Source organism: Eriocheir sinensis, chromosome 13 (assembly GCF_024679095.1).
Source record: "Eriocheir sinensis breed Jianghai 21 chromosome 13, ASM2467909v1, whole genome shotgun sequence".
NCBI classification, from domain to species: domain Eukaryota; kingdom Metazoa; phylum Arthropoda; class Malacostraca; order Decapoda; family Varunidae; genus Eriocheir; species Eriocheir sinensis.
In genome coordinates this window covers 12192478-12204204 of record NC_066521.1, presented here as the reverse complement: position 1 = coordinate 12204204, position 11727 = coordinate 12192478, and the positions used below count along the sequence as shown (strand labels likewise).

The window sequence follows — 11727 nt, the reverse complement described above, 5'->3', positions numbered from 1 at the left end:
AGATGGAGAACAAAGAGGAAGACAGGAAGAGAGAGAAGATGCGTGATTAATAAAGAACAGAAGATGAAGAACATAGGGGAAGATAAAGAGACGATAGGAATTAATAGAGAACAGCAGATGGAGAACACAGAGGAGGATAGGAAGAGAGGCGAGATCAAAGTCAGGAAGCGTAGAGAGAGTGAAAGGAGGAAGTAAAGGAATACGAGCGTGAAGGAGGAAAGAAGGCATTTACTTAATTTTCTACCATGACCTCCCACCCCCCACCTTTTGTCCCGTGAAGAAAGGATCACCTGGAATTTACACCTGTCGCTCGAATTACTTGTTACCTGCCACATCATCTTGAGTAATGAATTCAGGACGTGGATATGAATCTCTTTATTTTGTCAGGACCTCCCGCCTGTCGTTTGATCTCTAGTGTATGAAGCAAATTACAAAATGATAGATGAAAATGAAATGGTATATGATAAATGAAGAGGAAAACTGGTATCTTCAAGGCACAACACGAATGATACGTGGAGTTGAAACGAGAAAGGATAAACGAAAAGAAAACTAATATATTGAAATCGAAATGCAAATGATTGATGAAAAATGAAATGATAAATGGAAAGAGAAAAACTTATATATTCAAGGCAAAATACAGATGGTAAATAAAAATGGAATGATAAATGAGAAATAAAGAGAAAAACTTATATATTCAAGGCAAAATACAGATGATAAATAAAAATAGAATGATAAATGAGAAATAAAAAGAGAAAAGCTCATATATTCAAGGCAAAATAAAGATGATAAATAAAAATGGAATGATAAATGAGAAATAAAAAGAGAAAAACTTATATATTCAAGGCAAAATAAAGATGATAAATAAAAATGGAATGATAAATGAGAAATAAGAAGAGAAAAGCTCATATATTCAAGGCAATATAAAGATGATAAATAAAAATGGAATGATAAATGAGAAATAAAAAGAGAAAAGCTCATATATTCAAGGCAAAATAAAGATGATAAATAAAAATGGAATGATAAATGAGAAAATAAAAAAGAGAAAAACTTATATATTCAAGGCAAAATAAAGATGATAAATAAAAATGGAATGATAAATGAGAAATTAAAAAAGAGAAAAACTTATATATTCAAGGCAAAATAAAGATGATAAATAAAAATGGAATTATGAGAAATAAAAAAAGAAAAAAACTAATATATTCAAGGCAAAATAGAGATGATAAATAAAAATGGAATAACAAATGAGAAATAACGAGAAAAAAGCTTATATATTCAAGGCAAAATACATATGATAAATAAAAATGGAATGATAAAGGAAGAGAGAGAAAAACTAATATATTCAAGGAAAAATAAATGATGAACAAACATGGAAAGATAAATGAAAAGAGAAAAAATAATATATTCAAGGCAAAATACAAAAGATACATGGAATAGAAATGAGAAATGATGAGGAAAAGAAAAAAACAACATTCAAGGCATAATAAGAATGATAAATAATGAGATAAATAAAAAGAGAAAAAAAAACTAATATATTAAAGGAGAGAGAGAGAGAGAGAGAGAGAGAGAGAGAGAGAGAGACTTTATTGGACTGTTATGTAAAACGCTTTTCAACACATTACATAAGGCAGTTTATCTCATCATTAGGCAGTAGATAAGTATAGTCTGGCACACTCTTCTCTCAGGTAATTATGGTATTGGACTCATTACATATTTGTCAGGTTGCTATTTTTAAAGAAACTATAAAGCATCTTGTAGTACTCCCATACGTATCTCATTTTTTTAATTGATCTTGTACTTGATATTTATGGACAGGGGAAGCAGTTTTCTCTCTCTCTCTCTCTCTCTCTCAAAAGTCTAGCAAAACGGAAAAGTAGGTGTATAAATATAAAAATCTCCTTGGAAAACGTTAAATGTATTTTATTTATTTTCTTACACAACAAACAAGTTTACACACATTACTGCACAGCGTTGAAATCTTACTACTGGGACTGTGAATGGATGGAAGCGGAGTTCACCACTCAGTATGGGGAATGTTACTGGAATGCATCAGCCACATCACCTCGACACAACCTGCTTATGAGTACCCGTGAAACACAAGCATAGGAGGCAGACAAAGAAAAAACACTGACTCACCCTCTTTGTAAGACTCCATGTAACACAAACACAGGAAACGGACCAAGAAACTATTTAACACAGCCTATTTATGAGTGCCCGTGAAACACAAGCATAGGAGGCAGAAAAGAAAAAGCACTGACTCACCCTATTTATGACTCCATGTAACACAAACACAGGAAACGGACCAAGAAACTATTTAACACAACCTATTTATGAGTGCCCGTGAAACACAAGCATAGGAGGCAGACAAAGAAAAAACACTGACTCACCCTCTTTGTAAGACTCCATGTAACACAAACACAGGAAACGGACCAAGAAACTATTTAACACAACCTATTTATGAGTGCCCGTGTAACATAGAAACACGAAGTACACAGTAAAGAACCTTAACATTACATTCACATCGCATTAACACAACCCACTTATGAGTATCTATTTATTATTATCTGAAGACACGAGACAAACAAAGAAGCATAAGAGCAATACACAAAGAAACATAAGAGCAATACACGTCTGCTTTGTTTATGGAATGTGTACCCTAAAAATTGACTGTTCACACCTTAGATTACCTTTGATTAATTACGCTTCACACCTGAGACGTTTGCTGGCATAGTTGGGTTCGTGTTTTCTCTGTATTGTGTGTACGAAGAGGTGGAATGTTTTGGTTAAGTATTATCACATTATCCACTTTATGAGCTAAGGGTAATTGACACACACACACACACACACACACACACACACACACACACACACACACACACACACACACACACACACACACACACACACACACTCGCGCACACGCACATTTTCTTCTTCTTCTTCTTCTTCTTCTTCTTCTTCTTCTTCTTCTTTTTCTTCTTCTTCTTCTTCTTTTTCTTCTTTTTATTATTATTATTATTCTATTCCTCTTTTTTCTTTGGTAACTCAGTATTTTTATGTACAAGTATAACCATAATGTAAAAATAGGTTAACTAGAACTGAAGAGGGAGGAGGAGGAGGAGGAGGAAAACAGGAGCATAAGATAGAAGCAATATATAATTCATCTCCTGTCTCTCTTTCCTCTTCAGTGAACCGGAGGATGAGATGCAACAGAATTCAAGGTAAGTGTGCCTTGAGCCTTTTTTTGCCATGTAGTGCATTGGTGAGGAGGAGGAGGAGGAGGAGGAGGAGGGGAGGCGGCGGCAGACAGGTGTGAGGCGGAGAGGGCGTCAGGTGGGTGGGTGGGAGGGAGGTTGAAGGTGCGGCGGAGGCAAGTTATTAATCGTCCACGCCCTTAAACTTCTTGCCCAGGTCCAGAATGAAGTCCTTGAAGATGAGGGGGTCCATGTTCTTGCCTGTGCGGGGAAGAGAAGGGGGGGTTAGGTGAGAGAGGGAGGGGAGGGAAGGGAAGAGTGGTAATAGAGAGGAAGGGAGGGAAAAAGTTAAAGATTGAAGAATGTGTGTGAGGGAAACGGAGGAAAAGGTAAGGGAGAGAAGGATGTGTGAGGGAAAGAAGGAAAAATTAAGGGAAGGTAAAATATATGTGAAGGAGAGGAAGGAAAAGGTAAGGGCGTGAGGGGAAGTTTGAGGAAAAGAGGGGAAATATAGGGGTGTCAGGGAAGGGAGGAGAAAAGGATGAGGTATGGGAGGGGTTGTATGAGAGATGGAGGAAAAGATGTGGGAGAGGAAGAGAGGGAGAGGGAGAGAGGGACAGGAGGGAGGGAAGGAGAGGAGGAGGGAAAACTATGTTATACCAAGTGAGGAGGGATGGAAGGATTACGTCACCAAATACCCTTCAAACCACCTTTCTTCTCCCCTTTTAATATCCGTCAGTAACTCAAGTAAACGGAAAACAAATCTTATATCAAAACTAGAGATAATCGTGGAGCTAATTTTCCTTTGACGCCGCTACGCAAACGAGAAACCCACTCACTGTTACCAAATCTTTCTTCCCCTTTTCATATCCACCATAAATCAAACAAGCGACAAACAAATATATCATCAAAGCTCGAAATAACCGAAGAGCTGATTTTACTTCACTTTTGGCGGCGAGAAAGAAAACAAGAGAGCGAACAACCGACTCCTCAACATCCTCAACATCATTATCCGTTCAGTGTTCTGCCGCCCGATGCTTTTTTGTGGTCTTAACGTCTTGCCTGAACGCTTCGCTAACTCGGGGGTTCAACGCTAGATGGCGGGGATCAGTCTGTTTTTCATGAGTGTTTTTTTAAGGTTCATGGCACAGAAGAAGGGTCAAACTACCACCAGGGTCATAAAACTACCCCTGGAAAGCCCTACAGCTCCTACGAAAGCCATGTCAAATATGTGAACTTGGGCGACGAAATGTTTTAAAATACGACCCTTTGCATCGTATAAACTCATCGGCCCGTATCAAAAGTTGCCTGTTTGTTTGTTAGTTATTTTAGTTCGGTCTTAAGGTAGATTTAATGAAGAAAGCTGCCATGTGTCTAGATCAAAACACATAAACACAACACAACTCAAAGAGACGAACCCACCACAACACAACCCAAACTATCATAATTTGTAGACTTCAGGTAAATTTAACTCAACGTGAAACTCAACAAAGCGCAACACTCCCACAATCTCCAACCCCTCCAAACTACCCCAATCCTCCCAATGTCTGCCCAACCCTTCCATTCTTTCTCCAATCCTTCCAAACTTTCTCCAACTCTCCCCAACCATTTTAACCTCTTCCCAACCATCCCAACCTCTCCCCAACCATCCCAACCTCTCTCTAAACATCCCAACCTCTCCCCAAACATCCCAACCTCTCCCCAAACATCCCAACCTCTCCCCAAACACCCCAACTTCTTCCCAACCATCCCAACAACTTCCCAATCACCCCAGCAACTTTCCAACCCTCATACACACTCAAATTCTACTCAACCCTTCCAAACTCTCCCCAACCATCCCAACCTCTCCCCAAACATCCCAACAACTTCCTAACCATCCCAACAACTTCCCAACCCTCACAAACCCTCAAATTCTACTCAACCTTTCCCCACTCCTCCCTAACTCCCCCCAACATTTCCATACCCTTCCATGCCCCTCAAGCCGTCACAACACAACACAACCAAGACTTACCGAGCTGGATGAGCATGAACCAGTCCCCGTACTGACACTTGCCCGCCACTTGCTCCACGGCCACGGCGGGGGCGAGGCGTGCCCGCGCCCTCAGCATCATGGTCCTCACGCCGGGGATGAAGGTGGCGATGCGGTACATGAGGCCGACGGCGGTGAGCACGGCCACGATGATGTACCTGAAGGAGATGGGAGAAAGGGGGTGAAGAAGGATTAGACTTTATACACGAACTTGAGATGAGTAAATGCTGATGATGACAGTGATGATGGGAATGATTCATATTACTCCATAAAATCATAATCCCAGGTAACAAACACCATCTTATCAAGCCATGTATATAAAGTTGGGGGGTACACGCTAAAGCTGCGCGTGGCCTCGGTGCTCATCTTTGTCCCATTGGCCCTGAGTCTGAACCCGGGCATGATATGAGTAATTAATAACTGATTGGGCGAAAGGGTTTGGAAACGAAGTAGTGATGAGATAGGTGATGGAACTTGCTACCTGTCGACCTTAATTATGTGTTTAACCCGGTACCAGCGAGAGGCCAAATTTGTGGCTTTATCGTGTACCAGCGACGGGGCAAATTTCTGTCATGATATAAACCCCCAAAAACAGATGATGCATAAACTGATCACAAATGCATTGATATATAGTATTATGAAATGGTTTGTGTGTGATGATTTTTTCTCGTTTTTCTCGCTTAGAGGGCCCTTTAAGAAACCTGATCCCCCCAGCTACTGGGTTAACCTGGGGAAGATCCAGGTTAGTCAGTGGCCCACTAAGACTAAGAGCCTCCCATTCACAGCCTCAGCAACTCACCAGAACCAGAGGAAGATGAAGATTTTCTCGTTGAGGACGTTGAGGGGCATGACGCAGAGGGCGGTGTGGTGCTCCCAACCCCCGTCGGAGCCCCATTGGTTGTAGGTGCAGCCCGTTACCTTGGGGAACACCCGATTCATGGGGTCGTGGCGCGTGCCTATCTGCCGCTCACTCATCGCCAACACGTCTGTCCCGTAGTTGCTGAACTCATAACCGAGGAACCTGGCGGAGGCAAAAACGAAGAGGGTTAGCGTCGAGATGGCAGACTCGAAGAACGTTAATGAAGACTTTGATAGCTTTGGTGTGAAGCCAGAAAAGAGAAGGCAAATCCAAGAAGAAGGAGACTAAAGACCTTGATAGCTTTGGTGTGAAGAAGCCAGAAAAGAGAAGGCAAATCCAAGAAGAACGAGACTAAAGACCTTGATAGCTTTGGTGTGAAGAAGCCAGAAAATGGACCGAAAAATAGGAGCATGAATGGAGGAATGCAGAAAAGCGGAAAGGCACTTGCGATGATGGTTGTAATGAAGGCTGCGGATCAAAACTAACTAACAGGGAGCATGAAAAGTATATAAGAAGAAAAGTTACTCAGCAAAAGTGGAGGAAAAAACGCAAAACAAGAAAAAAAGAACAACGTGCATGAAAGTTTGAGTGGGAGACCTCTGAGGGGAAAAAGTAAAGGAATATGTAGGAAAGAATGAAGAACTGTGTGTGAAGGGAGGGGGACAGGGGGGGGCAGGTCACACGCACCTGTCTGTGAAGTAGATCTGTCCAACGACGTTGACGAAGTTGAGGGCCTCGCAGATTATAAACTTGATGGCGTACTGGTTGTGGGTGTTGAGGTTGATGCTGAAGTACTTGACCATCATCTCCACGCGACTCTTCTTCACCTCCTCGTCCACGATTGGGGTGTTGAGCTGCGCCACCAACATCTTGATCTTACCGCCCTCGAACACTTTCCAGAGGTAGCGCGGGATGTAGAACAAGATGGCCTGCGGCGGGAAATAAGTCAAATAACAACGGCTTCCATGGGGCTGAGTAACAAAGATACTGGCGAGAGCTAAAAACCCCATTGCAGCAGAGCGATAAAACCCCAAAACGGCTTCTGTGGGGCTGACCAACAAAGGGACTGACGGGCTAAGTAACGATTATGTGCACGGTGGAGACAAACCAACGACTGATTTTTTTTTTCTCTTTTTTTTCTAGGGGAAGGAGGGTGAAGGAAGAGGGGTTGGAGGGAAGGAGCAGTAGGAAAGATGAATGACAGTAGGAAGAAAGAATGCGACTCCTATAAAGAGAATAAAAAAAGACCAAAAAAGATTATCAAATATGTTTCAGTGGACAAAGGCTTTTCCCACCAACAGACGGAGTGGACAGACCTCTCCCGCTACCCCCACCCCGGCCCCCCTTGACCGTGGCCACTAACAGCCGGGCACCCACCTGGAAGTAGACGAAGAGGGTGACCCACTGGTAGTAGCTGTGGTAGGTGACTTCCTCATCCTCCTTAGCAGGGCCTACGCCGGGCGCCACGACCTCCCTGCCCACTATCTTGTCCTTGAGAGAGGGGACCGTGTAGGTGTCGTGTATCCAGCAGTACGGGTCCAAGATGTCGTTGCTCACGCCCCCCGCATCAAAGCAGTCGATGGGGTCGCTGAAGTAGTGTTTCTGCGTCAGGAGGATACTGCAGGCCACCAGGATGAACATGGTGGCCTTGTAGTGGAGCTTGAAGAACTTGTTGTCGATGGACGTGGAGTCTGTTTTGAGCAGGTGCTTGATACCTGCGAAAACGTCCGACATGGTGGCGGTGGTGCTGGTGCTGGTGCTCTGGAATGTCTAGGTGCTGGTGGTGCCCCGAGATGCGCCCTGCCTGTCACTCACTGGCACACTCGTCAAGTCACTCGCGCTCCTTCCCTGCGTCCCTCACACAGGAAACGCTTCCCCTACTAGTTTTCACGTATCGTATTTAAATAATATGTTTTTTTACACTTATTTCGTGGTTATAGTGAATGAGGGGTGGGCGTAGTGAAGGAGGACTGCCGTAAAATTACTTCTCTTTATCATCATCGTAAATGCCTCCCTTAATTAACAAGCCATCCTATCCCATACAAGTAATAAAGATAATAGAGCTGGACGCCCCTTGGCAGCTCACGTAGAACAGCTATGAAACCCCCTGGACGTGACGTAATTAACAAGAAAAATTACTAGAACCGAGTCAACAGAATTACCCCAGCTATAGCTAGACCAAGCCGCCCCGCCCCGCCCCGCCTGCCCCGGCTCACTTCACTTATCCGTCAGAAATCTAGTTCTCGGTTGTTAGTCAAATTCAATTGTTGGCTCGCCGTCCCTCACCCTTCCCATCCCTAAAAAAATAAATAAATAATAATAATAATAATAAATACAAAAGCAACATTATGATAACCTCCTGCCTGAAACTTGTATGATGAGAGAACAAAAAAAGAAAAAATGAAAAACACAGAAAGGGATAAATGACAAGATGAAAAAAAAGAAAGAAAAGAAAATGTAAGGCACAGAAAAAAAGATGAAAGAAATGACGTAAGACAGAAAGGGATCAAAGAAAAGATGAAAAAACGAAAGAAAAAGAAAACTAGACAATGGGATAAATGAAAAGATGAAAGAAAAAAAAGGAAGAACAATAAAACGAAAGACAGAAAAGAATAAATGAAAAGATGAAAGAAAAAAGAAAGAAAAAGAAAACGTAAGGCAGACAGGACGAAAGAATGATCAAAACACACTGTAAGCAAATAAGGAAATAACCAACTACCGGTATATAAGGTAAAGAGAATCAAACCTAAAGACACGTACCAACAAACAAGCAAACAAACAAACACCTCGACTTTCCATGAACCCTCGAGTCCGGAAAGTAGATTAGGCAAGTGTTACTGAGACGCAAAGAAAATGGGACAAAATCTGGTGGTGTCGAAACGTTTTAGATTAGTAGGAAAAAAAAGTAATTCTGGAAGTCGCTTGTTGGCGATATTAAAAAAGAAAAAAAGAAAAGAAATGATGATGATAGTACAATGCTGTTGATGACGATTAAAAACACAATCATTATAAAATATTTGCTGCTAAAATTACTGAAGCCCCCCCCCCTTTTTTTGTGCCATTTAGAAGGATTGTAGAATAAACGCATACAGAGAGAGAGAGAGAGAGAGAGAGAGAGAGAGAGAGAGAGAGAGAGAGAGAGAGAGAGAGAGAGAGATTAAGGAATGGATGGAACTGAACGCAATAAGAGAAAAGGAAGGGAAGGAAAGAAATGAAGGAAAAGAGAGGGAAAGGAAGAAGAGTAAAAGAAAGAAAGGGAAGGAGAGAGAGAGAGAGAGAGAGAGAGAGAGAGAGAGAGAGAGAGAGAGAGAGAGAGAGAGAGAGAGAGAGAGAGAGAGAGAGAGAGAGAGAGAGAGAGAGGGGGGGGGGGGGAACCTGAAGACGCGCTGCTGCACACGTAAGCGCTGAAACCTTTCACCTTTGTTAATTAATCAATGGCGTCAGGTGTGCGTGGAAGCCCCGGTGTTCGTATCAAGCTTTAACTCATTATTTGCTCAGCACCTGTAAATAATAAAGCATATACAGGTAATCATCATTTTAGTCGGTTTGCAGTGACCCGAAATATGTACTGCAACTCCTTTTATTTGCACCAGCGGTCTTTTTTGTTTCTTCTTTAGTTTGCCCTTAAGCTGCCTCCTCCAGTGTATAAGAAGCCTGAAGTTTGGTGGGTGTTTTCCTTCTTTACCAAGACGACTGAAAAGTATACCGTAGTGCATCTAGTATTCAAACAAGTAGAAAATGCTATCATATTTTTTTAACGTATTACTCTTTTGGGAATATTTTTTTAGAGCAAAACTTGTCTTTTTTTTTACTATCATTTAGCTCTCGTTTTGCCACTTTGCCAGATAATGATAAAGAATGATAATAATGATGATACCGTAACCTGTTTGTGAATGATACATGTTTTTTATAACATCAACTCTTTGATATCTTTCTGTTTTCTTTACAGGAGCAGACTTTTTTTTTACTATTCTTCAGATAATTATAATAATAGTAGTAGTAGTAGTAATAGTAGTAGTAGTAGTAGTAGTAATAATAATAATAATAATAATAGTGCAACTCCTCAGTCCTGACGGCAACACTGCCGTCTCATCTATCTCTAAGGCTGAACTCTTCTCTCAAACTTTTTCTAAAAACTCCACTCTGGACGATTCTGGGCATATTCCTCCTACTCATCCCCCCTCTGACTCCTTTATGCCTGTTATAAAGATTCTTCAAAATGATGTTTTCTATGCCCTCTCTGGCCTCAATCCTCAGAAGGCTTATGGACCTGATGGAGTGCCTCCTATTGTCCTTAAAAACTGTGCCTCCGTGCTGTCACCCTGCCTGGTCAAACTCTTTCGCCTCTGCCTGTCAACATCTACCTTTCCTTCTTGCTGGAAGTATGCCTTCATACAGCCTGTACCTAAGAAGGGTGACCGCTCCAATCCCTCAAACTACCGTCCTATTGCTTTACTTTCTTGTCTATCTAAAGCTTTTGAATCAATCCTTAACCGGAAGATTCAAAAGCACCTTTCCACTTCTGACCTTCTATCTGATCGCCAGTATGGGTTCCGCAAGGGACGTTCTACTGGTGATCTCCTAGCCTTCTTAACTGACTCTTGGTCATCCTCTCTTAGCCGTTTCGGTGAAACTTTGCTATTGCGCTGGACATATCAAAAGCTTTTGATAGGGTCTGGCACAAATCTTTGCTTTCTAAACTACCCTCCTACGGTTTCTATCCTTCTCTCTGTACCTTTATCTCCAGTTTCCTTTCTGACCGTTCTATTTCTGCCGTGGTAGACGGTCACTGTTCTTCCCTAAATCTATTAACAGTGGTGTCCCACAGGGTTCTGTCCTATCTCCCACTCTTTTTCTGTTGTTCATTGATGATCTTCTTTCCAAAACGAACTGTCCTATCCATTCCTACGCCGATGATTCCACTCTGCATTATTCAACTTCTTTTAATAGAAGACCCACCCTTCAGGAACTTAACGACTCAAGGCTGGAGGCTGCAGAACGCTTAGCCTCAGACCTTACTATTATTTCCGATTGGGGCAAGAAGAACCTGGTGTCCTTCAACGCCTCAAAAACACAGTTTCTCCACCTATCCACTCGACACAATCTTCCAAACAACTATCCCTATTCTTTGACAACACCCAGCTATCACCTTCCTCAACACTAAACATCCTCGGTCTATCCTTAACTCAAAATCTCAACTGGAAACTTCATATCTCATCTCTTACTAAATCAGCTTCCTCGAGGCTGGGCGTTCTGTACCGTCTCCGCCAGTTCTTCTCCCCTGCACAGTTGGTGTCCATATACACGGGCCTTGTCCGCCCTCGTATGGAGTATGCATCTCATGTGTGGGGGGGGCTCCACTCACACAGCTCTTCTGGACAGAGTGGAGGCAAAGGCTCTTCGTCTCATCAGCTCTCCTCCTCATACTGATAGTCTTCTACCTCTTAAATTCCGCCGCAATGTTGCCTCTCTTTCTATCTTCTATCGATATTTCCACGCTGACTGCTCTTCTGAACTTGCTAACTGCATGCCTCCCCCCCTCCCGCGGCCCCGCTGCACTCGACTTTCTACTCATGCTCATCCCTATACTGTCCAAACCCCTTATGCAAGAGTTAACCAGCATCTTCACTCTTTCATCCCTCACGCTG

At 42.3% G+C, this 11727-nt stretch overlaps 1 protein-coding gene and 1 long non-coding RNA gene across 2 annotated transcripts; both read right to left on the bottom strand.

The window, feature by feature from the left end:
- Positions 1-1901: 1901 nt before the first annotated feature.
- On the bottom strand, positions 1902-2922 carry LOC126997993 (uncharacterized). The gene is made up of 2 exons (XR_007752544.1): positions 2449-2922; positions 1902-2321 (listed from the first exon to the last, which is right to left on the bottom strand). It is a non-coding gene; the product is annotated as an uncharacterized LOC126997993 (long non-coding RNA).
- Positions 2923-3103: 181 nt separating this feature from the next.
- On the bottom strand, positions 3104-7922 carry LOC126997992 (innexin inx2-like). Its single transcript, XM_050859263.1, has 5 exons — positions 7457-7922; positions 6767-7008; positions 6020-6241; positions 5203-5378; positions 3104-3452 (listed from the first exon to the last, which is right to left on the bottom strand). The coding sequence occupies exons 1-5, from the start codon at positions 7811-7813 to the stop codon at positions 3376-3378; spliced, it is 1074 nt and encodes a 357-aa protein (XP_050715220.1). The 5' UTR covers positions 7814-7922; the 3' UTR covers positions 3104-3375.
- Positions 7923-11727: the final 3805 nt, after the last annotated feature.